Source organism: Hirundo rustica, chromosome 13 (genome assembly GCF_015227805.2).
Source record: "Hirundo rustica isolate bHirRus1 chromosome 13, bHirRus1.pri.v3, whole genome shotgun sequence".
Lineage (NCBI taxonomy): Eukaryota > Metazoa > Chordata > Aves > Passeriformes > Hirundinidae > Hirundo > Hirundo rustica.
Genome location: NC_053462.1, coordinates 17,627,518 through 17,655,170, shown reverse-complemented (window position 1 = coordinate 17,655,170; position 27,653 = coordinate 17,627,518). Strand labels below are relative to the sequence as shown.

Here is a 27,653-nt window from a genome sequence, read left to right as displayed (position 1 = left end):
GGAGGTTTTATTGCCAAATCTCAAAGCTCTTTACAAGCAGGAGACAAAGTGCTGCCTTTCCACGGGCTGCAGCAGCTGCTTTTCAGATCGTCATCCACACTTGCTCACTTGCAAACTCACTTCCTTCCTGTCACAGACATGTAAACTGGTGGCACAGCCCAAAACACAGACTCACACTCCAGCACTCCAAGACCAGAGGGTTTTCAGGCACAAAACTCCCAAGCCTTAGTGCAGCCAGGAATTAGATGCAAGTTTAAATGCATGTTTAAAGGAAGATTAAAAAAATAAGTGCATGGTGGCAAGATGTATGCTGAAGATGGGAGTTGCCATAGAAGGCTGGATGTTTTAGGATGAAACTGCTAAATGTATTAGAAAAAATAGTTAAAACCAAGAGTCTCTAAAATAGCATTTGCAGCAGTAAAATTACTGGGTGATACAGAGATTCCACTTAAGTTATACCTATTTACAATACATAATACAAATCTAGTAGAATCTGTTAGTACAGCATATACAGTAATTAGCTGTAGGTTGTAAAATGGTTTAATTTGCCCACTTCCTAACATGTAGAGGGTATTTATCTGTTAGGATTCCTACTGATGGCTATTCAGTAAAATGTCAGACATTTATTCATTAGAATATTGAGTATAATATAAAAAATATACAGTAAAATATAAGCACATCCTGTAGGTTTGGCTGTAACAGAGAGGAATGTCTGGGTATTTTCACCAGTGCTTTGCCAGACGAGCATCCACAGAACACACCGCCACAAGAAAACACTGGGGAGAGCAAAAGCATTTGTGTATAAATTAGGGGACTAAGCTACCCCATGAGCTGTTGTCATTCTCCTGGATTTCAGTGCCAGGCTTTGATTTGCCTGTCCTGAAGTTTAGGATTGGCTTCAGTTTTGGGATGTGAACCTGTACCCAGAGTTTGCCCTGGTTTGTATATACTCCTGTTAGTGTGAACTGGGTGTTCATCTATCTATTGTTATAGAACTGCATCTTGCAAAAGCCTGCCTGCTCTCTGGAGCTGATATCCCTCGACTTCCAGTGCACACCAGGTTCTGACAGCTCACATTCATACCACACAGTGTTCGGTAAACAAAAGTGCACATGCAGAAAAATACATGTAGATAGCAGATAGGCACTGAATATTGTCTGTGTTCTTAGCCCTTGCCCTAAGTGTGTCTGGAAAGGTGAATATGACCCATAGTTCATACTGAACCCACAGCAGCAAATGGCACAGGCCCAGAGTTTGCTCCAGGCTGTGTGCCTTGGGGTGCGCTTAGGATGTTAGAAACTTCTTGTCTCAAAGTAAAGCTTTTTGGCACCTGAGTGTCCGACCATGTAAAACTTTCCATGTAACAGAATAACAAGTGAACTCTCATACAACATCTATGGCTTTCCTGAGAGGGGGACTCATTACCAAAACCAAGGCTAGTTTCATCAAAAGAGGCAGAAGCATCAGTTATGGTCACTAACTCTCATGCTGGCATGAAGTTGTAGAAACCAGGGTATTTCGAAGCCCAAAGCCAATCTTCCTGTGCTCAGACATGAAGTACCTACGCCTAGCCTTAAGAGGAGGCTCAGATGAAACTTTACTGCTGCTGTGGGTGGTGTTTGCAGCCCCTTGCAGACTTGTGGGACCTGGGAAATTAGGAGAAAAAGAAATGGATGAGCTAAGAACAAAGTGCTGGCAAACAAGAATAAAGAGTTTGGGTAGCGTGTCACTCCTTAAAACGGGACTGCGGAGATTGCCATTTTCCATGTTTCCAGAGCTTGGCTCAAGCAAAGGAGAAGCCCTCTGGGATGTCACACGACCCTCCACAAAGCAACTATAGAGAACAGAACAGAGGACCCAGCTTGGGTGTGGAACAGTACAGTAGCCATGCAAAAACAGGATTTTGCCACTGCTGTAATCACTGAAGACCACAGGAACTGTGGTGGACAGGGGAGGCTGTGGGAATTGTGCTGGAACCTTCTGCAGTGTCTCCCTCAGACCCTTCCGTAGCAATGCATTTTTTATTTTCAAATACTTAAGCCATTGGGACCAGCCCCAAAGTTTTGTGTGCAAACTGCCTTTCCTTCCATGTGTGCCAATTAGAGGTCTGGGCCAAACCATGGCTTTCAGGCTGGCCAGGACACAGCAGGCAGAGACGTGTTTAGTGGGAAGGGGGATCTCATCCAGACCCACTGCCTGATATGCATGCTCCTGTCAGTTACATCCCAAGACAACACTAAGGGAACACACATCCCCAAAGCTTCTTTGTGACAGCTCTCCTAGGAAGCTCCTGGGGATCTCCTGGACACAGGTTCTCCAAATGCCTGGCTATTTGTTCTTAACAATGCTGAGGGGATTCAGAGTTATCAGATAGGTATGGTCCTCAATAATAAATGTGTTGTCCTGGTAGAAGACACTTTCACAGGCCAAGTGTAATCTCAATTCCCCTGTTAATGAAAGAGGAACAATCAATACTTGCCTGGCAGTGATACTTTGAGACTTGCGTTCACTCACAGAGTGCTTAGCACACCGAAAGTGCTGCAGAGCCAGCCTCAAAGTGCCTTCATACAGCTGCTCCACATCAGGGACACTACTTGGAGTTAGGAACTGGCCAGTGTAGTTTGCCTCTGTGTGAGGTCACTTTTTAACTCTGGATGTCGTTTTATGAGTGTCTTTGGAGAAGATTAAATTGTTTATCTTTACATTCCTAGATGTCACTGGGCCAGGTGGTCTGGGAAACTGTGCCAGCAAGTGAACAAACACTGACTACATTTATCCTTAAATGATTTAACTGGGAAAACCAGATAGGTGCCAGTGTAATCTGGTATTTGCGTGTCTGTAAATACAGAGAGACAGGGGCTTTTGCTAGAATAGCCATTCTACTCCTTTCAAAAAAATCTGGCTTGGTCTGATTGCCACTAATTTTTAAGGTCTGATCCATTGAAAGAACTTTGGATAGAATCCTTAAAGAGCATTCACATATTTGAAACTGTTCACTGTCCTGTAACCTTCTGCTGTGCTAAGAGGATTAGAACCAGACTGGTATGTACAACATGAAGAAAGAAAGATGCTATAACTGAAAGCTCAGTTCTGTCCCACAAACATGATGTGTGCACAGCAAAACACCATCCTTAAACACTGGCCTAGCAGTGGTACAAATCATAAATGCAAATGTTTAGCTTTGATTTTGGGAAAGTAGTCTCTGCAGAGTGTGTCAGGGAGCACTTCTCCTATAAAGAGTCACTAGATCCTTTTGCTTTTCTTTCTGTTTCTGTGTTCCTTCTTTTTTCAGTTCTCCAAGACCTTTAATTTCTTGCAAAACTTGTGAAGCTTGCCGAAGCTGTTCTACTGCCTCATTGAGCAACGTCTCTGCCATCACTGGGGGTCCATTCCCCTCCTGAGCCTGTTCCAACCCTTCACGTAAAACCTTCTGCAGAAGCTTTTCTGCTTTTTCCCTTTCATTAGCAACTTTCTCCTCCATTTTAGCTAAGCATTGATGGGAATCCTTTGGGAAACCTTGGCCTGGAAGTGCTCTCCGTTTATTTTTGGAATCAGAGAGCAAGTCTCCCAGAGAAGAACAACGAATTTTGAGACTTGAACTATTTTCTGTAGAATCTTTCTTCTCAATAGCTGCTTTTACACCCTCATGGTCTGTTTCTGTAGCTAAGGAAGTCTCTGTCTCTTCTGCTGAAGTTTGCTGTTCCTTCTCAGCTGCGGTCCTCCCATTTCCTTCTTCTGTTTCAGCTGTCAGGGATGTGAACTCTGCTACCTCGCTGGCTGTGATCCCATTCACTGGGGGCTTGGAGCTGCCAGATTCCTGCTCTTCCCAGCCCCCAGTTTCCAGGTCAGCAAGGCTGGAGTTCACTGTGGCAAGCATTTTCTCTGGCAAAACCTTAGGAGGAACAGGGGGCTTTGAAACATCTGCAGCAGCAATCTCAGCCAGCTTGTCTTTGCCATCATCTCCTGATGATTCCAAGTCTTCTGTCTTTTTAGGCTCAATGGTTGGTTGGTCCCAAGCTACTTTCAGCTTGTCTGGCACACTCTTAGGAAGTGGAATTGGAGCTTTTGATATAACTCTGTTGCTGACCTCAGTGAGGTTCTCCTTGTTCTCCTCCCTTGGTGCTTGGGATTCTTCCGCATTCTCCTCTGGACTTACAGAGTCCTCTTCCTTGGTATTGACACTGTCCTTTGATGTAATGCCTTCCTTAAGCTTCTTATCTGGAGGCAGCGGAGGAGACAGAGTTTTTTTATGTTCCTGGTCAGGAACATTGTCCTCTGCCTCCTGGTTTTCTTTTGTGCCAGTGGGTTTTGTAGGTGGCATAGGGGGCTTTGGAGTTTCTTTTTGAGGTGGTTCATTGTCACTTTCACTGATAATGGAATCAAAGGTTGGTGGTCCATTGTCTACTATATCCAGATCTAGTCGCAGGATACCATCTGATGTACACTTGGCAGCCTGAAAAACAAGAGAGAAAGTTTTCAGTATCTGTCATTGATCCTGTTAATTGTTTAACTGCAAGTTAAAGTGCAAAACCCTCACAACCAGCATGGCAAGCAAGGGGTTGCTGCTTCAAGCTGAGAGAGTTGGGGCTGTTCAGCCAGGCGAAGACAAGGCTTTAGGGAGACTTTAAAGCCCCTTCCAGTCCCTAAAAGGGGCTTCCAAGAGAGCTGGAGAGGGATTTTTCACAAGGTCGTGGAGTGATAGGACAAGGGGGAATTGCTTTAAGTTGAAAGAGGACAGGTTTAGATGAGATGTTCAGAAGAAATTCTTCACTATAAGGGTGGTTAGGCCCTGGCACAGATTACCCAGAGAGGCTGTGGACTCTTCATCCCTGGCGTGTTCAAGGCCAGGCTGGGAGGGGCTCTGAGTAAGTGAAAGGTTCTTTACCCTCGCAGATGATTTTTAAGGTCCCTTCCAAACCAAAGCAGCCCTTGATTCTAAGAAAAGCACAGAACCTATTTTACTACTTCCTTTGAAAAGAATCTCTTGAAACCTGTTCCACAATAACCTAATTTCTTGGGTTTCCTGTGGGCATAGTGTTAAGCTCTGCCTTCTTACTCTTTGTCCTGTGATAGTGGGATCCCTCTACCCCCTTCCTTTACAATGTGCATCCCCAAAGGCTCACTTTTCTGCTTTTGAGCTTGTCATAAACCAAGCTGATCTTTAGATCACTTGGCCAGAGATTGTAATCCTGTTGCCTTCTGCTTGCTTCCTCCAACCTGATGTCATCCCAGCCTGACCAGGACCAAGCCTCATCTGGTTAAACCTCCTTCAGACCACAGGCTGTGTGCAAATCTCACTAGTAGACAGGTTTTCCTAAAAAGGATGGACTTAACAAAGACATTGCAGTGTGTAAGCTCAGTGCCCCACAGGGAGGACTGCAGTGACAGTTCCTGTGTGAGGGAACCCAAAACCACACGAAGACATAGCTGCAGCCAGGGCCAGGCTCCTGTAGTGCAGAGAATTTAGTTAAAGCCTCTCTTTGCCTTTCCAGCCCAGCAGAGAGACGGAGGCAAGCTGCATCCTGGCAGCTTGGCCCTAACCCATCCTCACCTGGCCTGCTTTTAACACTGAAAATCCATGTTCATGCCATTTCCTTCATGAATCTGCAGCCAGTAGCCATGATACACATCTTTCTGCAGGCTCTATCCCCTCATTCCTGCTGCTAAACTTGTAAGCCAGCTTCCCCTGATTTTGGCTGAGGGTGAAAAGTCTTAGAGGTATTAACCTCGGAGGTATCTCGTGAAAATAGTGATCTGAGCAGGGAAGAGACATGTTTTTAGTGCCTAGGGAAGGGCTCCCCACCTTACTGAACCCGTATTAGGCAACAGAATCCACACTTCATTGCTGCTGTGACTTTTGTCATGTTTTCTTCTGCGGTTTTCTGGAGGATGGGAATCTATGATTCATTCTCATGCATTTCTGTGGGAGAGACGCTCTCCCTCCATTTCTATGCAAAGTAAAAAGTCCCAAGGTATCTCATTTTCTGCACAAGGGTCATCTGAGTGTTGTGCAGGCACATAAGTCAGAGTCTTGGAAGTCTGAAGAAAGAAGGTTTGATTTAAAAACCTTCCTTGGTTGTGATTAATGCTCTGCTAAAATATCAATCTGTCTGTAGAAACTTTTTCATAAATCACAAGAATCAAACATTAGTAAGAACCTCTCCCCTGGAAATGAAATGCAGATTTGTGGGTTTTCCCTTTTTTTTTTTTTTTTTTAAGTGACAGACCCAGAAAATCAGTTAAAAGTAGACAGGTTAGTCTATAAAACTGCCTAGGAGAATAATGTATTCTGTTTCAGACCTAGGGAAGGGCTTGTAAGCTTGAAAGCTCATCTGCTTTCTCTGGTTAGCTTAATGAAAGTACAGCTTCTCCCTGTAGACCATGCAGTTCTTCTACCTTTAGACCACTGTGGCTACAAAATTATCACATCTTTGAAAATAAATATAGGAGTTTTGGTCCCTTCTGATGAAAATGAAACTCTAATGGCTCTGACTAGATTGTGAAGCAGCTTATGAGTTATGAAAAGCTAAATATATGGTAACGTGCTGCAGCAGATAGAGATCTCTGGGAACCTGGAGAGGTGCTGGCACAGTCTTCTCTGCAGGAAGTTGTTTCCCTTGTCAGCTTTCTCTGGGCTGCCCATACCTGGTGTGTCCCCTGGGGTTTGGTACCTGAATGGAAGGAGCAGCTGTCGGTGATCCCAGCTGGTGGGATGGCTCACTCCAACAGGCTGCACTTACCTCCTTTAGGTGACTTCTCGTGGGTGGCCGACGGCCGTGGGACACCTTCACCCTGTCCCGAGTCACGTGGTCCAAGGAAAGGCTCTCGTCTACTTTCACCTTTAACGTGGGGAAGAGGAGGGAAACAAAAAAGGAAGAGAGTAATTCGTTTCTCACGATATGTCTGTAAAGTTGTCACTGTCACACGTGAAATGTTGAAGCATTTGGAGAATATTTCACCTCTAGTCTTTACCTCAGTGCTCAAGTCCAGCCTGCCTGCAAAGCCCTGCACCAATGGATATTTAAGGTCTCAGAGGTTTGCAATGGCTAAACTTCTCTCCAGCTAAGAGGCAGGGAAAAAAGGACACAAGGAGCTTTGTCCTCACTGCACCCTGTGCTTGGACCAGCTCCTGTATGTGGCAGAACACAGCACCAAAACTGCTGTTTCCATCTTAGAGGTGAAAGCTCATTAATAACTGTGACCTGACTGTGAACTGTATCAGCAGCACTTTGTTACAGCCCTTCCCTTTCACAGCTCTAATGACTGCAGGATGCTGAGGAGAAGGTGTGAGCAGTGACCTGGATTAATTGCAGCTCCAGCTGAATTAACTAATTTATTTCCTGGACTCAGAAAAGAAATCCAATGCCTCACACTCCTAAGGAGGGAGGTCCCAGTGCCCTGACGGGTATTTCTCTGTGCTGGCTCTATGACCATCCAGCCACATTGGGACGTCCTAGGGCTGGAGTCTGCTCCCCATGGAGGGGCAGCACCAGTGACCAGGGACACTGAAACATCTGTGTGTCCTTGGTGCTACAAGTTTTTACAATAGGAAAGCTGGCGAGGCTGAAATAGGGATTTAAAGATAAAAAGGCTGGTATGGCAGAGTGGTTTTTACAGCTCCTTCAGGGGAGAACAGATAATCCAAGCCATCTGAGGGCTTGATCCATTGGCCTGTGCCTGGCCTGTGTGGAAACACTTTAAATCTGAGGTTTGATCCTTACTGGAATGAATGAGAATTAAAGGCTGGCTCCCTCTGCAAGGAGGATAACCCCACAGTCACAGGGCAGGGAGATGATCTGAGATCCCACCTTGCTGTGCTGCTGAAGGGTGTGCAGAGTTCACTGCCCACCATACCCATATGCTTTTGCCCTCTGCTGAATAAAAGCAAAGCCCAGCCACTGAGTTTACACCTCTAGCACTGTATCTACACCAGTTAGCCCTTTTCTCAAAACTTTTACTCATTGCTTTGGTTTCCTTTGCTAAACAGAGCTTGCTGATTGCTTTGTCCCCCCTTACCCTGCTCATTTTTTCTTGTGTCATTCCCATGGTCGTGGTTTTGTTCATTTCCTTTCAGTTACTGAAAGAACTGCAGAAGAGATGCTGCTCCTTTGGTTTAGCTCAGGGTTGATTTACAAACTAAGAGGGAGAAGGGCAAGGTTAAACAGGCTCTAGGTTGTGCAATTTTCATCGTCCCTTCTGTGCAGCAGGATGGGAGGAGAATCTGAAAGTGCAGGTGTGCTGGGGCCAGCTGAGAGGCAGGCAGGTTTGGCCAGGGCCATGGAGTAACTTTCCACCAGACTTCTCTCCAGACTGCAGGTGGAATAGCTGGTGGACTGAGTCACTTCAGATTTTTCCAGTCCTGAAGACTGGGCTATATCTTAACCAAGTACCTCCATTTCCTGGCTGCTTGGTGCTGAGGATCATGGCAGGGTGGGGAAGATGAGTCCCTCCAACCTGCATCCCAGCTCTACACAACTCAGCGTTGCAGCTGCTTCTCTGCACCAGCCACTTCCATTGGGAGAGGGAAACTCCCAGAAATCCTCTGATCCCAAGCTCTGAAGGGAAGGAACCTGCCCTACCTCGCACACCACCTTTCTCTTTCCTTGGACGGTGGCTGGTGTGCAGGAAGGATGGGGAGAACAGGAGTTCAGGCAAGTTCTGCTTTTAGCTAAAGGAGCCATGGATGAGACACACAAACACAGGAGTCTGAAAACTGGTTCTCTTACCTCATCAAATACTTTGTTTTTGCCTCTATTGATCCCTTCATTAAGAGCTTTTATCCACGATTCCTTTTCTTCCAAAGTTGGAGCTTGAAATTTGATATCATGAACCTGCAAGAGCAAAGAGAGAATTTTTGCCCGAGCATTCCTTGTCAAGACCAGAGGTACCTCTGAATCTCTTCAGTTTCTATATAACATCCAGTTCTAGCCTGTGTTTAAACTACAGATTCCTTTGTGCTTTGGCATAGCTCCCATGAATAGGATTTTGTTATGCTGGACAGCGTTTTGTTGTAGTTTTATTTTGGTAACTACTAAAGTAGTAAAAAAGTACATTTCCTCCTTCTGCAAAACACTTGGAATAGCTCTTGGAGCATCAGGGAGTTGTACAGCAAATGGTCACATTGCACAGAGTCAGACTGAAAGTCCAAGTAACACTGGCTGCTTCAGATGAAGTAAAATACTTTATCTCCCACTTCCCCCAGAATACAAGGAACGGGAAGGCTGCATGCAGTGGGCTCTGCCTGCTTCCCTGTTCCTGTGGCTCTGCAGAACAGAACTGATACAGGAATGCGGGCCACCGGCATTGGCTGCTCTAACCCTGACCCAGCTGGGCACAGACATGATGAGGCATAAGAGCAATGTAAGTGCAAAAATTCACCCTATCTTTTTCTGTTTGCAAATGCAATCCAGCAGCGAATGCTGCAGACAGGCACGCTCTGGGGTCTGAAGAGCTGCCCCAAGAAGAAGGGAAGAGCTGGCCATATAAGAGGGAACTGGGAAGAAGTATGGGTCACAAATAAGCAGGGAGGACGGGTGATTGTATGCCCTGTCCTTCAGCCAGCCAGCTCTTCCCTTCCTCCAGGACAGCCCCATGGCTTTGCTCAGTGTTTCCAATCTCTTCTTGCCCGCAGCAGGGACAATAGGCAAGGTGTCATTCAATTCACTGCTGTTTTCTCTCAGCACCTCACCAGTATTATGTAGCTTTGCCCCAGAGTACACTTCAGGTGAGAGAAATACCATCTTCACTTTACAGGTAGCTCCATGGCAGACCAGCTGGGATCCAAACAGCTCCATGTGGTGCCCTAATCCACGCTGCACAGACACACAAGAATAGTCCTGTGCTAAAGGACATCAGCAGCATTGCAAAATGAAGCACTTAAAAGTTTGACACTCCCAGTGTTTCTGGGCTGTAGGGATGTCAGCCTGCTGTGTGTGTTCCTCCTAACACTGTCTCTAACAACAGGGTGGCACTTCTTACTGAGTTATTCCATCATGTGTTTTATACTCCTGGGTCAATATGTCTTATTGATTTCATTCTGCTCCAGCCCTGCCCTGAAAACATAATTACTGATTCCCCTGACAGTCTTCTTTCTTTCCTGCTTATCACTACAATATCTGGGGGGCTTCACAAATTCCTTTCCAGAGCAACTGAAATTATCCACCTCTTACAGGTGAAGTGAGCTACAGAGAGGCTTGTTCAAAGCACAGCCTCTGGTGGTTTTGCCTGGAACAGTTTTTTGGGGGTATTTAGCATCCTATAGGTACTCTGCACTTTCCCATTGCCTTCAAGACCAGTTGTAGCCTCAGCCTTTTTGTAAATGAGGCCCCACATTCCAAAATCACAGCACTGTCTATATAAAACAGGGACTATATTAAATGAGGGGGACAAAGCTAATGGTGACTGACAGTCGAGTGCTCTTAGCAGCTCCCTGTTCATGGCACAACAAAGCAGCAACTGTTCTGGGTCTCAGCAACTTCTGAAGGGACCATCAGAAATTCTGCAGAACTAAAGCCTGATCTCCTTACACCCACTCTTGCTGTTAGAAACCAACTGTTCTTCCTTTCTGTATTTATTTCTCGTGTCAATGCCATGGATTTACATCACAGCTGCCAAGTGCCAGACACTCACAACCAGTACGGCAAGCAGGCAGTTATGGAGTAATTTGGGGAAAGATTCTTTATTCGATTAGTTTGCACGTAAGGTGACAGCACCACTGCCTTCCTGAGAGCTCAGAGGGGAGGTTAGGGCCTGACCCACAGCCCTCTGGAAAAAGAGCCCTTTGTATGGGATGCAGAAGGGCCACTCTAACCAGGGAGTGTAAGGGAAGGCAAGGCTCCAAAACAGAGCGACAGCCAGATTTTGTTTTAGTCTGAGCTGGCCTGGTTTTGCGTGTGCTTAAAAACTTTTTTTGTTTGGAAACGATTTTGCCCCAAAGCTTTGTGATTATAAAAGCTTATGAGAAAGCTCTACTTGTGAGCAGCTGAGCTGCTGCACTGCCTGGCAAAGACCTGGCAGCCTGCACCAGGGTTTAGAAATCTCCGTACATGTTGTTCAGGGGAAGGATTCCTGCCGCACTTCAAGCTTCCCCTTCCAATGCCACTTTCTGTGCCTCATTCCAAATAAAGCCTCCCAGACTGTGACTAAGCACTGGTGTCAGCAACTCTGTGGCAGAGCAGAGTGAACCTCCGGGGGGTGGTTCCTCGTTAATGAGAAGCTGAGATGTCCCTCTGGCATGCAACCCTTTGCCATCAAATACAGATCCAGTGGATGGTGAGAGAAAGGGACTCGTGTTGGCAGCAGAAGGGAGCTGGGTGAGGGAGGATGAGCTGCACAGCGGGACCCATGGGGCAGTGCCAGCCTCATGTTGCTGCAGCCCTGTTCCCTGGGGCTGTGACACAGAGGGGCAGGTTCCTCCCAATGCCCAGGTATCTTAGAAATTTTTTCTCTCCTTTTTATAACACCCACAGACACCAAGGCAGAGTCAGACTGCTGAGGCTCCGAGGCTCGTGCTCAGGCTCCTGCCAGCCACAGCTTCTTTGCTGCCTTGCAGTCTCTGGTCTGTCTGCATCCATCTGTGGCTCCTGTCCTCGGTCAAGGCACTGGGGAGAGGAAGCTCTCCCAAACCGGGATAGGAGCTCTCTGTAAAGCAGGAAGCTGCAGAGGACAGGCAGGAAGAAGCTGGTCTCAGTCCTGCCTGTCACTGGTACTCTGCACAGTACCCTGAGACTCCCGGGCTCTCAGCAAACAAGGAACAAATTAATTTCTCTTGTCTGTATTTTTACTCATTTGAATATTAACAGATGGGTATTTCCTACAAAACATTAAGCAGGCTCTGCTCTCCAGCAGGAATTTAAGGCAGAGAGTCAGTGACACCAGTATGAGAGGGCAGCGGGGAGGGTAACACATTTGCACTCCTTCTTGCTAAGCCAGCTGAGACTGAGTCATGCCATAAACAACAGGCTGGTGTGCCAGGAAAAGCTGTCATGGCAAACCTAGTGACCATTGTAAGCCATGAATGCAGGCTACGCAATTTACTGACAGTTACTCAGAGCACAGCACAGGCGGTCAGCTCCTGCTGAATCACTGCCGAGATGTCAGGCAGCAAGAGCTCCCACACGGATCACTGTCCCTGACGGCAGCAGGCACTGGCTCCCTCATTGCTCCTTGTCCTCCCTGAGACATCAGTCTTCTCCAGCCCTGACAGTCTGATGGCAATGCTGAGCCTGCTCTCCAGGAAAGAGAAGTGTTCCTGGGGTCAGTCTGTTGTACCTGTGCTAAGTGATTTAACAGACAAGCTCTGGAGAGCAGTGTAGCTGCAGTTTAAGACTGTTACCAACATTTCTTTGCTGAGCAGTTCTGCAGATCTGCTGTGGAGGTAGTGACACAAATCTGTGCTTGGTCCTTATCTGTTTCAGTGCAAAGACTGGTGGGTCTCGGCTAAACTGGACTGTGAATTGCCTGTGAACTTTTGGGGATGATGTGTTCCCTTCTGCTGACTTTTGGTACAGGGTGGTCACCTCCAGCAGAAGCTGGAGCAGAGCTGGGTCAGTAACATCTTCAACTCCCATGAATGCAGCAGAGTCTATCTGCCAAATAGGAGGTCATTTCCTGCCTTCTTCTACATGACTTTGTCAGGTTATATCATGAAGGGGAAAGGAGAAGACAAGAGACTCCCTGCCTATGACAGAGAGGTTGGAACTAAGCGATCTTCAAGGTCCCTTTCAACCCAAAGCATTCCATGTTTCTGTGAGATGACTGTCAGAGAATTCTGGTGGTTTTCTGTAGTTGAACCAAGAGCTACATCATCCCTGGCAGCATCTCTGCCAGACTGGCAGACCCCAGGAGCAGACTGCCCCCAAGCCTCACTGCATTCTACTGCAGCTTCCAGGCTGCGCTCCTGGCGAAGGCAGTTCCAGGTACCTCAAAAATTGATGGAGGGAAAAATAAGCAATGGAGGTTTCCATCCCCAACCACAGGTGCGAGGATGCATGGGGAGCTGCAGGACTTCCTGGTGGACTCCTTCCTTACTACCACCCTTTTCCCAATATTAGTTCTTCCCTGCAGCTGAAGCTTTTCAGATCCACTGAACATCAGACTTGTGCCAATCTAGGTAATTTTCAGAGTTTACACCAAGCATAATCTACACTGCTTTTTTGCATTGTGAACATTTTAAAGTCTCTGGGCCAAGGCTGCTGCCCTTTCTTAGAAGCCCAGCTCCCTGCATCCAAAAGTTTTCATTTAATTGCTGTGGATGGAATGAAGCATTTGAGATTTCTAAGCAGAAGGGGGCTTTTGCACACTGCCAGCTTCCTTCACTGAAGAACTGAAGCTCAGGGAGCAGTGCTTTCTTTCAGTTCCATACCAGTGCAGGCGTGTGACATGCTCATATTGTCACAGCTTAACAAAAATGTCATCCTTGTGAACAGGCCAAGTAGAATCTGGGGTACATTCATCAACGACCAGTGTTTAGCAGGACAACTTATTTATTCAGGTGCAGCTTCAGCTGCAGAGTAGTTTTAACTGACTGATTTTTCTATGCTCAAAAATATCCCCATCCAAAATTTAAACTGGGATTCCCCTACAATGAAACTGTGCTCCCTGTATTCAAGATTTGTACACCAAAACAGAAATGGCCTTTCCTAGCTTGTTCCTAAGTCCCTCAAACTCATTCCTCAGCATTATGCTCAGGAGAGAGGGTCAAAAAAAAACCCCCAAAACACCCTAGCAAGATGTAGCAGGGCTTGGCAAGCTGGCTCACAAGGTGATTTTAAACTGTGGATGGCAGCAACCCTCTCAAATGGAAAATGTTTAACTGATATATATCGCCACAGCTGTGATTTCAAAACAGAAGAAGGACAGTTGTGCATGTTGGCCTCCTAGCTGAAGCCTGTGCTAACATCTGCCAAAGTATGTTGTGTGTCAACACCCTCACCAGATTCCCAGCCAAAAGAAGGGCGGGAGGGGAGCTACAAACAGGGAACTTTTCATTTATAAAAGCCCTTCCTTTCACCAGAAGAGCCTTATAAAAAGTAGCCTCTATCTAGGTCTCCATTGAATCAGTGGCATGAAAAAGAGGGCAGCTGTAAACTTGCCAGCATGCCAAAAAGATGAAGTTACCCTTTTGGGCACAGTCTGGGCATATTTTTCCTCATAGCAAGAAATGAAAGGTTTAGGAACAGGTCTCACACCCTGTATTGATTCATGGAGCAATGCAGAGAGATATGCAGCAGCTGTTACACAATTCTCTCTCAGTAACATACCTGCAGATAAAACCTGTTCCTATTGTGCTGCCCCATCTCTGAGCACACAGAGTATTATTGACCTCCCTGGGAACAAGTGTACACTTAAAATCATTTGGGTTGGAAGAGACCTCAAGAAACATCTAGTTCCAGCCCTCCTGCCATGGTCAGGGGCACCTTCCACTACCCCAGGTTGCTCTAAGCCCCATCCAGCCTGACCCTGGACACTTCCAGGGATGGGGCAGCCACAGCATCTCTGGGCAAGCTGTGCCATGGCCTCACCATCCTTGCAGGGAAGAATTCCTTCCTAATGTGTTTTGGGCTCTAGCGCTCTGCTGGAGCTCACTAGCCCAGGGTTTTGGGGGAGGAAAGTCCTTGTTTTGTTGTTTTGAATGAAGTTTAGCACAATGGTGCTCTGAACTCAGCTGGGGTCTTATTATATGAATAAACACTAAGTGACTGGAGTGAAAGAATAAGCAACAGTGACAACAAGGACTAAACAATCTCCACTTATTTAAATAAAATGGAGATGGGGGAATACAGCAAGTTGGTATTTTTGCCTGTTCATGTTCTTATGGAAGTGAATGTGTTTTGTCCCTCACAACTTCACAGATTCGCATGGGGAGATTTAGTAAGAACTCAGAGGCAAAAAAATCATATTGAAATTAGAAGGCAAAGTGTGAGACCCCAAAGCAACAATGAAGAATTCTAGCCCATAAAGATGCTGAAATGCATGCAAGTAGGAGCTAAGGAGAAAGTCCAAAGATGTGTAGTGATAATGAATATAGACAGGAAGTAAAGCAGGATGTTCTTGCACACACCCAGTGCTCAGATGGATGTACAGTCTCTTTGCAATGCCAGCCTGGATTTTAGCTTCTGGATCTAACCAGATGCTGTGCAGGAAGCTACAGATGTAGGGTTTCATGAATTCTGCAAAATAAATCTTTTCTCCTAGGAACTGTTTGGCTGCAAGTAACTTTGCTCTGGAGTTTCTCAGATCAATGGTTCTGACTCCAGGAACTGTCTCAGTACATGGATTGGAATTATTGATTTCACTGGAACTCGGGCAAAGCTGCAGCATCTACAGGTGCTCAGAGGACATGGAGGAACCACAGGGAATGATCATTCTCCACTTCTTAGAGAGGACTGCAAGAAAATGCTAAGGCAGGAAAAAAAATCAAGAGGAAAAAATCAAACCTTAGGAAGACCTCTTCCCCATGACAAGGAAGAAATCTACAGGACAGTGGCTTTCCTTCTTGCACACTGTAGACCATTCACAGTTACAGGTCATTTCTCCCAGCTGCCAAGGAGCTCAGTCTCAGAGCTTTTCATCTGCTCTAGGCACAGCTGGCTGGAACTCACTTTGGAGTTAGCAGACTCGAGGGTGATGAGAAAGGCAATCCTACCTTCTTACCCGGGGAGCGGATTAAAATGAAACGATTTTTCCTTTTTAGTAGCGCACGCAGCTCCTGGCACTTGTCATAACTCTCCAGTTCCACCGTTTCTATGCACTTCTGTTCATCCTGCAGAGAGGGAATGAAACATTATTATGAATAGGAGGCACTGAAATCAATCACAGACCATCAAATTCTGCATTTCTTCCCTTTGCAACTGTCTAAAAGCTCTTCTGACTTAAAAATAACCTGCATGCAGACAGGAAGCCCTACAAATAAGGCTGGCATCTCATTAAGAAAACACCCTGGTCTTTACGCTACAGGCCTAGTGGTCCACAGTGGCTGAGCAAATAACAGGCTGGGGATAGTAACACCAGCTTCTGCCATTGCTGTCAGCCTCATCCAGGGAGCTGCAGCCAGAAGTGACACTACTTCTGTCCCACAGAGGAGAAGGAGGAGGTGTGATTCTGCTTTTTTATGAGGAAGATGATCAGGATAGTCCAAGCAGCCCCCTCAGGAAGCCTGAGCCAGAGCAGGGATAAGAGGCAAGCCCTGCTGCCACACTGAGCTGGAGCAGACTGGTCCTCACATCACAAAGGTCAGCAGGAGCCATGTGTGATGGACACAGTCCTCTTGCAGCCACGCTCTGAGCTGTCAAAATGCTTAGGATTGGAAATACAGCCCTGTATAGCCAGCAAAACTGTCTGGGCCAGCATCTCAGTGGGGAATATTTATCTCTGGAGTATCTCCACTGATGACTGCCGGCCGCGATCTTGGCTCATTTCTCCCAGTAACATAACTAAAATTCCACACGTGGTGCGTGGCTCAGTTCAGCTGCAGAGCACCATCCCTAATAGGAATCGCAGCGTAACGCTGGGCAGATAATATTCTTCATGTCTCAGTAGCCCAGCAGAGACCAAAGCTCCCTTTTGCTAAGCACAAATGAACAGTGAGAATCTCAGAGCAGTTCTTGCCAGTGAAGTGCTACAGTCAGCACGGCTCATGAACCTCTCCAGTACCATCCTGAATTAAAATCGCTGGCCATAACCACTCCCAGCTCAGGCTCTGCTCCCAAGGCAGCTCCTTGTGCCCGTATGAGTTTGTATTTAGCAATTCCTGTAGCGGAGAAGGGGGTGTGGGATGAGGAAACATGTCGTAGCCAGGAAGCTGCTGCGTGGCTGGAGGCAGGGAATGGAGAGTTCAGAGGGAAGTGGGCTGCGGGGAATTTCCTCCCTTTACCACTCGACATTTAAGTCGCTGTGCAGAGCTCAGCCTGCGTTTCAGTTTTTTTAACTCTCCTATCTGGGGATGGGGGCCCGGCAGAGTTGATACCAATAAACAGAGCAAGTCCTGAGCCACCGAGGGACGTCTGGATCTAATTTAGGTTTATTATTTTAATGACATTACTGTTTATTTCATTTAACACTGAGTAGGTGAATGTGAACTGGGAAAACGCATACTAGAAGGAGGAGATTAATCCTGTCCAAAACCTAAAACCCAGCCGATAAAATCCTGCTGACGCTACCGGTCCCTTTGAAGGTTCCTGCTGCAATCCTGGTATCGCAATGTCACTGCAAAAGGACAGGGATGGAAATAATAACCCCTCCGCGGCCAACAAATGACAGAGAAGGGTGAGGTCAGGAATACATGCCTCGGGGATGGGTGATCTCATCCTGGCCTTCGGAGGACGACCGCCCACGTTACAGCCCTGCCGCATGGCCGGTGCAGCTCCCAGCTCCTTCCCTGGGCTCAGGATGCAGAGAGCTCAGCAGCGCCCTGAGCAGAGACCGGCCCCAGGCCTCCTGCCCACCCTCCTTGCTCTCAGGAGCAGAGACCGGCCCCAGCAGAGCCCCTGTCACTCTCCTCGTCCACGCCATCCGTCCTGCCTCCAGGGCAGGAACTCTTCTGTGCAAGCCGTGCTCCACTTCCTAAAGGGTGTGGAACACCAAGCTGGGGAACAAGGGGACCTGGCAGGGTGGAGAGATGTGGTTTTGCTGTGAGATTGCCTCTTGACTTCCAGCTGCCTGTCTTCTTCCTGGGGAGGCTTTGGGGACTGTAACCTGGCCAGGGGACAAGGGCAGAGAGGATGGGGACATGGAGGATGCTGTCCCTCAGAGACACCATGACTGTTTAAGCTATGGCTCCTTCATCTCAGGGACCTGAACTTCTCAAGTGAGTTATCCTCTTCAGGGAAAGCAGAGAAGAAAGCAGCCAGAGAAATATAAAAGCTCCATGTATGAGGCAAAGGAAAAGCATCTGAGTTCAGGGAGCACCAGAATGGGGCTTTTGTCTCTGTTTTACCCTTGGCAAGCAGCCACCCCCCCTCTCTGTGAGCCTACCTGGGTCACAAAGAGATCCTTTATGTCTGTCCTGCACCACTAAGATAAAGAATGAAAGACCCAACCCTGATGCAGGTCCCCAGGTCCCTTCAGCCTCCTGGGACCTGAAGGACACTCAGCACCATGCAGAGATAAGGTCACTTCCAGAGTCCTGCCCTGACACATGTTCTGGACAAGCTCAGTCCTGGTACAGAACCCTCACATTCATCATTTAATGCAGAAAAACTATTCCATTAACTCTGCATGGAGCAGATCCTGTGACAAACATATCTGTGTCTGTTGGCTTGGCCCTTAGGAAGAAAGTAACTGAACACCTGGACATATTAATGCACATGCTTAACCAAAGAATCACACTTGGCAAACAATTTCCTTAATGAAAAGTTTATAAAAAGGTGGGGGGAAAAGACTCCCTGAAATTTTTATTTACATGAAGGTGTAATTCCCAGCATTTCAGTGACACACGCTCAGGGGCTGGGACCCTCCATTCAGTGTAAAATGTTTAGACCTGAAATAATAATTTATTTCTTTATTTGAGGCTCTCAAAGTGTTTTAACAAATCAGTTTTGGGTATGCCTTGCTATCACTTTACCAGGGGCAACATGCAGATGCTAAGTGTCCAACTGTTGAACACCAAGTGGATCCTCTGGTCTCTAGAATCTAGTAGGATTTTTTCCTATCAAATAATACACTTACAAAAAACCCCTAAAACAAGAAAACAGCTCTAAGCACTAGCTGCACTGTTTAGGGGGTAAAAAAAAAAATCCAAACTCAAGACTGATGCTTTCTAATCCATGAAGTGATGATACTGATCTGTCTAGTCACCTACATAGGACTGCCTGGTCTTCAGACACTCTCTGTAGATTTTTTTACTCTTGCAAGAATATGCAGAGACAAGAAACTGAACTGGAAAATAACCTGCTTGGTTCTGTGTAGACCTGCACAGCAGTTTATTGGGCACCCTGATATTTGCATCCTTGTGTCTCCTTTCCTGACATTTGGGTATGTAACATACAAACATCTTGCTTAACTGCATCTTCATTTAGGTGAGGGTACAGATGCAGGGTGTTGTAGATGGAGGCTCAGCAGAGAAGAAGAAACCCATCTCCCTTCATTCCCCATCAGCTGAAAGAAACCTGAAGCCGTTTGGGATGAGTTTCACCCCATCTGCTCCAGGTAACACAATCGGCATTTGCCATTTGCCTTCAGGAGGCGGCTCTGCTTTAAACCAAACCCAAAGCCCGACTGGCAGATGCAACCTGGGGAACACGTTCCCAGGGCAGATCAGGAGCACATTCCAGGAGATTGCTACTGATGATGATATACAGTATTTGTGTGCTGCTCAGACTGTACTTTCCAGTAACACTGTACAATGTTCTTGTCTGTATCTCGTGTTGGCAGTCCCCTCTGCTCTTGTTTTGCACCTAAATCTCAGCTACAAGTGCAGCCAGGCTCATGCAACTGCATCAACAAGGTGGCCCGCATAGGAAACTACTGCTAAAGGCAACATTAGCAGCTCTTTGTGAAGGACTGGACATGGGAGGGACTGAGAAAAGCACACTGAGTCCAAGGCACTACTCAGTTCCTGGAAATCTGATGGGCTCAGAGTAGCTGAAATGCTCAGCCTCCAAACCTGCCTGCCCACGTGGAAGCTGACCCCCCGTTTAACCCATCTAAGTCTAATTTAGGGTGCATATGGAGAGATGCCTTTTATTCCTGTTGACTGAGGTTTTATCTCCTCTCTTTTTCAGCAAACTCTGAACAATCCCATTTGTAAATGTTCCAGCCTGAGGATGGTCTGGAATGCTGTGTCCTTTTCCATGGTCACACAGAGCAGATATGTGGAGAAGGTCCAGTGGGAAAAATGGCACCTTGAACTCCAGAAATGCAAACCACCCTAGCACACTGCGCCACAGACTCTGCAAAGACATCAACCCTTCCCATCTCAAAAACTTAGTTCCCCGTTTGTAAGATAGAGACATCCACACTGCCCTGACTCACATTAAAGGAAGATAAATACAGTAATAAACATGAACTGCCTCAATTCTGTTGCAACAAGACCCCTCCTGAGTGCAGAAAATTGCCATTTCCTTTGGCTTCCCTGTAGTAAGTCTGCACAATCACATGTTATCCTATTGTGCTACCAGATAATTTTGCAGCAATTTCCTCTCCTAAGACATTTGACTTCACTGTAAGCCAGTTTAATAGCCTATAGATATTAACATGATCCCTTATTTACAATAATGGGACCTTGCAGCTACTGTAGCTTACAGATGCAATTTATTACAGGATGTTACCACAATCTGCAGGCTACCAGAAAACATTATGCCTGGTTGTTACAAATGCCATTTTCCTTGTTGAGATAATAAAATAACCCTTTAAATGATTGGGATTTTTCCTTCTTCTGAATGTCTGTGAAAATTAATCTTACTTTAAAAGCCTCCTTTTCCCTTGTGGTAATGAGAGCCTCCATGTATCTTGTTTTTAAAGGCATGCCCTTAAAAAAAACCTCTACGTCATGTTTATAGATTTTGAATCTTCGAGTTCCTGAAGCTTCAGCTGGAGTCAACAGGTGTCCAGGGCACTGGGAAATCATCTACAGAAAGTCAACAGTTTGCAGGACCAGGCTGCATCCCTCTAGGTAAGAGAACCCTGCCTTGTTTTTCCTGCCTTCTGAACTGCTCATCACCTGACATTGACTTCTCCTGTCACTATTCTTGCACTCTTCATGACATTTCACAGCTAAGAACAAATGACACCAGAAAGCTTTGGGATTTGGGAAGAGCAGGAGTGTTAAGCATAAGGGAAGAGGTAGTACCCTTTGACCTAAATTGTTTATAAGAAATCTTCTTTATTAGGCAAGAGTATGTTTTCAAAAAAGAGAACTGAACTCACTGTCAGTCCTGTTGTTCCTGAAACCACAGCAGCAATGCAGCTGCTGAAACATTTCCCCATTCTTCTTCCCTTGACACAATGCACACGAAGCCTTACATGATTTTGCTTTTATATTGTCCTGATGGCCACACATGACCCAGATCCTCTTGGGCCAGACACCTCACAGGCACGTGGTCCTTGTGCAGACCACAGTCCTCCACCCCACTGCACACACAAGCCAGCACAGGGCTCAGACCGACCCACCCCACATCTCAATCCTCTCTTGGTCATAGCTTGTGCTCTGCACTGAAATTTCTGACTTTTGGGGCAAACTCTGCTCTTGCAGAAGCTGCTTCCAGCCCAAGAACGAGGACTTGACTCAGGACAAAGCCACCTTTGCATCCTGGCAGGACCAGCCCTGCACTTTTCATTCTTCTCGTCTGAAAATGCAGGAGAGATTTGGCTTGGCTCTTTTTCCTCATTTGTCTGGAAACAGCTCTAAGTGCGGCCATGAACTTAAGGCATGCAGTTTATCTAGGGAAGTCCAGGACAAGGCTCCCAGGGGTCCTTCACTCAGAACTGGCTCAAATAAAGGGAAAAGATGAGCCAAGTCCAGACTGTCCGTGCTTAAGGAGGACAGCAAGCACTCACAATCTCACTGCATCCTTCACTGGCTAAACGAAACTCTGAAGAGTCTGGCTGGCAACAATTTGAGCTGCTTGAGGGGTGCCAAACAGCTGCAGGGTTGCCTGCCATCCCCTCAAGTGGCAGGTGGGAAGTCAGCCTGCTACAATCACTTTTATCCTTCAAAAGCCAAAACCTCATAGCACATATCCTGCTTCCGCCCAAAGCTTTACTCCCATCACCTTCTCACAGGATGTCCCGCCCCCCATTTTTTTATTTTGGCAACAGCTCTGTCAAAATATTCAGTGGCTAAAATATTTATAATATATAATATATTTAAAACTCAGCTGCCGTCTCTTTTACAGAGTTTACCCTTCCTGGAGATATCTGGAGAAGCCCTTTCAAAAGAAATGGGCTGGAGGGAAGAGTAAAAAACACAGGGACATGCATGTGTCCCCAGGGGCCTGCTCCTGCCCCTCATTCACGGCCATTAGCTGTGACCATACCTCATCCTCGTAGACCACGAGCTGTGTTTTCCGCAGCTGGATGTAACGATCCTTCCACAGCCCCAGGAGCCCCCCGCTGCTTTTTTTAATCCAGCCATATTTCTCTGCAGTTGGAGCACACTTTGGTTTCTCTGAGACCTCTTCCTTTGTATCCTGCAAGGACAGAAGGCATAAAGAGTCTCCATCATCAGAAAGCCAGCCCCGAGATTTTGGCGCCCACCAAATGTGGTGTCTCCCCACCACATCACAACGGGAGACGGGCATCTTCCAGAGGAAAACTCAACCAGCTCCCACAGGACTGGGAAGTGGGCACAGACCCCAGCCATCCCTGGAGACACTGTGGGGATGGCAACAAGTCCATCTTGCTCCTCTGCTCCCCCAGGGGCTCTGCTTCCCTCTCAGGGGAGGTACTCCTTGCTCACTCATGCACCAAGTGCTCCTTGAAAAAGAGCAGCCTCCTCTCCTCTTTGCTTCTCCAGCTTTCTGATGAATCCCAGCATGATGAATTCTGCTGGCATCAGGAGCAACACTCACATTTTAGTCCAAGGCCACTTCTACAAGCTTCTCTTCTAGGCATCTATCCTTGGTCACCATCGCCAAACCAACTCCTGTTGAGTTGGCATAAGGGACAGGACTTCACCACATCCACACTAAAATCTTCCCAGCAGGTTAAAGATGAAAGCTTTCCTCCTTTCCAGTGAACTGGAAGAGCCTTTGCAAAGGCAGGATTGCTGTACCCCTCCCTTGGAGCACCCACCCACACGCCATGGACCCCTCAATAAGCCTCTTTCCCTGGAGCAAGGCAAGGGGAATCCCTCACTGAGCCAAATCCCCTTACACAATCACCTCACCAACCTTGTGATTTGTCAGGAGAGGCCAAGCCCAAATCCTCCAACCTCCTCCCAGGGACCCCACTGTCCCCCAGACTCAGTTTTCTCCATATCTCCAGATGTAATAGCAGCAATCCTGCTGCAGAGAGCAGGCACACAAAAAGAGTGTGTGATAAGAAAGCCCCAAACATCCCAAAATGGCCTTCACTGCACAAACGGGACCGGCTGGAGCTCAGACATCTTGTTTCATAACATGAAAAAATCCCAAGTGCATGGAACAGAGTCAGAGCTGGACACTCCCATTGCCAGGACAGAGCAAGTGTGTATGGACGAGCTTCAAAAATTTGGAGGAGAGCCTTGCTAACGAATATTTTCATGCACCAAACTCCCACTGAACACACCCTTGGACAGGAGCTTTCATCAGGGTAAGCCCTTAATCCACAGTGGGAGCTCGCACCCATAAAAAGAAGAAAAACTGCTTAAACACCCTGTGCACCCACATTTATTCTGACCTCCACTAAGGTCTGGAAGGGGCTGGGCTTTGCAGTAGGCTCGGGTGCAGACTGGGAACAAGAAAATCAAATAAACTGTGTTTGACCTAATAGAAAATTGGGTTGAAACCTGTAACAACCTCAGTGCCTTTTGTAGAAGTTATTTCAGTTGTACTGAGCTGCATCTGAAACGGCCACAATACAGGATGACTGAGCATCAAAAAGTTTTCCGGGAAATGGAGGGACTGCGTAGGGTGGGGTTTTTTTAAACTTGACTTTTTAGGTTGCCAGGAAGTTGTATTCAGTTGAGATCTGCGACTTCAGCAAACATCAATTCCTGCACAAATACAGACCTGCTGGTTTCCTGATTGAGAACCCTTTTGATGTCATTTTTAGATAATTGGGCATGGACTTTAACCTCCCCCGTAGCACTTGTGCATGGATGTAGCTGTATGAAGAGTTTATTCAAGTGAGTCCAGACCAACAACTGCTAAAATGTTTTTACTCTTTAAAGCTTTTTTTTTTTTTTGCTTGGCAGGTGAATTTTTGCTGGGGTTTTTTTTGTTTTTTTTTTCCCACCTGGCAGAAAGGCTGAAGTCACATGGTAAATATATCTATCCATGCTCTGCTCTGCAGAGCGAAAACTACTCTGGTTTTAAAATAACAGCACTCCCTGTGAAGACACAGCACCTAACATCTACCGCTGAAAAACAACCTGCAGATGTTGGCACCTCCGCACAAGGCACAGTGGGGACAGAGCTGGTTTAGGGTCTGGCTCTCCAGTCTTTCAGGCACTGCACCTCCACTCCTTGGCATTGAAGGGTTGCCTTGGAGCTCTCCAGATCACCCAGGAGCCCTGGCTGGAGCCCCCGCCTGAAGGGAGCCATGCAATGGGGGAACCCCCCATACCAGGCAGGACTTCCTGCCGTGCCAGCACCTGGGAGCATCCATACAGAGAATCCATGACTCCAAGCCTCACCTGAGCAGCCCAGGAGAGGGAAGGTGAGGGAAGTGCAGTGAGATGGGGAGTGACAACAGCCACAAGTGGAGGCCTCTGCCCCTTGCACTGCACAGGAGTCAAGCTGACCTGACCAGGGATGAGATCCAGCATGCAGAGGGATGCTGAGCTGCTGGGCTCTGGGTCAGCAGCTTCCCCCTCACACATACACAGCACATCCAACAAGGAGGGACAGGTGCTGTATTCCCTCACCTGCAGCTTAAGGACATTAAAAAACCAGATTATTCAACTGGGAAGTTTGTTCCTGCAAAACCAAGAAGAGTTTCAGAGATGGTGCCTGACATTTTTGCACGTTATTTTTAGGCCAGCCCTGCCCCAAATTGGAAAGGGGAGGTTGGCCAGGGAAGGGCACCGGCAGCAGGGCATTGTGTCCGTCCTGTGTTCCCTGCCTGTGATTCCACAATTAAAATGGGAGCATGACACAAAGACACGAGCTGATGTTGTTAACTCAGCCATATATGAGCATTCTACAAGAAATATTAAGAGATCCTTCCTGGGATGTTCTTGGGCTGGATTCATTCCTGTGGTAATTCCATGAGAAGAAGCCCCCTGACATCAGCCAAGTGAGCCAGTGTAAACGAAGGAAGAACCAAATTATCCCAATGCTGGCTCATGCCAAAGGCATCGCTCCCAAAAACAATCCATAGGAGCCATTTTTGCATTTTATATCATCGTGCCATTAGAAGTGAAACATGAGTTCCACTCCTTCAGCTTGGTTTAGCCTCACATTTTGCAGCTCAGCAGAGAACCCTAATCAGACAGGATGGCTTTTTTATTTAACAACTAGGCAGTTTTTTCTCCCCTGCCCTGTATTTTATGGGCCCACAAACCCACATAGTCTTCATGTCTTCCAACAAAACAAACCCCCAAGAGTTGACTCACAGTGGTGCTTTTAAAGTTACACAGGGCACAGAAGTGCCTTAGCCAGTAACATCAACTTCCTTTCAATCAAGCATCTCACTCACCACACACTCCTTTCTACCAAGGTGCTGATGAACAACTCCCAGGAGACAACGTGCATCCCCACACATCCACTCTTTTTCTCCCTTTCCACCTTATCTCCCAAACTTTGCTGTTAGCATTTCCACTTCTCCCCAGCCTGCTGGAACAGAACAGTTTGTTTCACTAGAAACAAACTGCTCAGATCCACATGGAACTCAGGGAACTGCCTCTGACACCTCTTCTACAAGCAATCCTTGGAGGATTCATGTATCACTAAAGAAGAGAAGCCCGTGAGATGGTCAGGCAGTGCTGGGGTAGGTGTGAAGCCCCTTTGGCCGGCAGCCGCCAGCTGGAAGCAGTTTCTCTGCTGTGGATTAATTTCATGGATGCCAGCGGATAATAACAACTCTCAGTCACTACCAACTTGGGCTGCTTTGCTGTCTCCCTGCTGTTTTAAAAGAGCTTTCATTCTTGCCACAGAATGTTGGGAGTTGAAATAAGGGGGTGTGAGGGGGGAGAGACAAGCCACAGCTACAGGGATCGCGTGTACCAGACAGAGCCTGGAGTCCTCCGGCAGTCCGTCCTTACCGGGAGCTTTCTTTGTGCATGAGCAGCAAAACCTCATCCAAGGAAAGGAAGCAGGAATAATTGCGTGGCCAGACGAGGGGAGAAAGAGACCTGTTTAAATTGCTAACAAATTTGCGGCATCTTAATCAGTCCTCACAGGGATGGATTATTGGAGTGTCTGGTCCCATGGACATGAAAACCGTGTGCAGAAGAAGCACCACTGCCCTTCTCCGAGTTAAACCCGTCCCAAACTGAAAGGAGGAGCAGAACAGAAGTGGGGAAGGCTGGAGGTGCGTAGACATGTCTAAGCAGGCGATTTGACCCAGGCCCGGCTCCGGCAGGGCAGGACAACACCCCAGCGGGAGTCACTCGGGGTGGCCCGAGCACGCGTGGAACCAGCCCGGCTCTGCCAGCGCCGGCCGAGCCCGGCAGCCCCTCCCGGCCGGGTCCGACATCCCGAGGGCTGCGGGGATGCGCTGCCGAGGCTCTGCCCGAGCCGCTCCGGGGGCTGCTGGCGATGGGGAACCCCCGCCCCGCCGTCTCCTTCGCTGTCCCCCGAGCGCAGCGGGGCCGGGATGTCCCAGCGCCGGCGAACACCCGAAAACACCCGCAAGTGGCCGGCGCGGTCCCCCTGCCCCGGCAGGCGCTTCTCCCGCCCGGCCCGAGGCTCCCCCCTCCCTGTCCCGGGGTCACCCCCGCTCTCCGTCCCGCTGCCGGCCGGACTCACTTGCTCCATGGCTCCTCGCCGCCCGCTCAGGGGCTCGGCCGCCGCCCCGCTGCCCCGCTGGGCTCCGGGCGGACGGTCATGCCGGGCTTGCCGGGGGGTGCCGGCCCGGGCCCCGCCGCTCTCCCTCCGCAACAACTTCTCGGGGAGCCGGAGCCGCCGCAGCAGCACCACCGCCGGGTTTCCGGCGGCTCCGGCGCTGCCAGCGAGGAGGCGGGGATGCCCCCGCCGCCGGCCCCGGCCCCGCCGCCGCCTGGCCCGGCCCCCCCGCCTGGCCCGGCCCCGGCCCCCCTCGCCGACGTGGGGCTGGGAGCCCCCGGGACGGGCTGGGACTGAGCCCAGGGGAGCGGGATGAACGGGGTCCCTGCGGTCAGACGGCGGCTACGGGGTGGGGCATGGACCCTGGGATGGGCCAGGATAACCGGGGATGACAGGATAGCCGGAGCGGGACGTGGAGCTTGGGTTGGGAGAGATAGGGGTCGGATAGGGTCAGCAGGGATCAGGCAAAACTCCCGTGGTAGGACAATGTCCCTAAAATCGGAGGATCCCTGAAATCAGAAGGCCCCCAGTGTCTGTCGGGGTCCCCAGGGTCCGATAGGATCCCCTGGGCTAGGCAGGGTCCCCGGGGTCAGGTACAGTTCCTGGGGTCAGGCAGGGTCCCTCCCCAGGCATCAGACTAGACCCTGTGGTAGGAGAGTCTATGAAGTCAGCAGGTCCCAAAGGTCAGGGGCTCCCCCGTGTCTCACACGGCCCCCTGGGGTCAGAGAGGGTCCCATGAGATCAGGCCAGACCCCTGTAGTAAGACAGTGCCTGAAATCAGAGTCCTCAGAGTCAGGCAGGGTCCCGGTGGTGGGGCAGGGTCCAGGGTGGCACAGAGCCCCTGGGGCTGGGGTCAGGTCAGGCCCCAGGAGCAGCAGGACAGGCTCAGGGTGTAGAGAGGTGAGGGATGCTCCATGAAGCCAGCATGGAGCAATGTCCAGGGCTCAGTCCGTGTAGCCACGTGGCTCCCTCAGCCACAACGGTGGCTCCTGGCCCTGGGGTGCTCTCTGGACAGTGGATTTTGGCAGAGGGCTGATGCCACTCCTTCATCCAAGGTAAACAGCTGGG

The 27,653-nt window shown here is 48.3% G+C and overlaps 1 protein-coding gene across 1 annotated transcript; it reads right to left on the bottom strand.

Moving 5' to 3' along the window:
• PLEKHO2 (pleckstrin homology domain containing O2) lies at positions 1 to 26,647 on the bottom strand. Its single transcript, XM_040077600.2, has 6 exons — positions 26,550 to 26,647; positions 21,975 to 22,127; positions 15,647 to 15,763; positions 8,727 to 8,831; positions 6,741 to 6,839; positions 1 to 4,453 (listed from the first exon to the last, which is right to left on the bottom strand). The coding sequence occupies exons 1-6, from the start codon at positions 26,556 to 26,558 to the stop codon at positions 3,215 to 3,217; spliced, it is 1,722 nt and encodes a 573-aa protein (XP_039933534.1). The 5' UTR covers positions 26,559 to 26,647; the 3' UTR covers positions 1 to 3,214.
• Between the last annotated feature and the right edge of the window lie 1,006 nt (positions 26,648 to 27,653).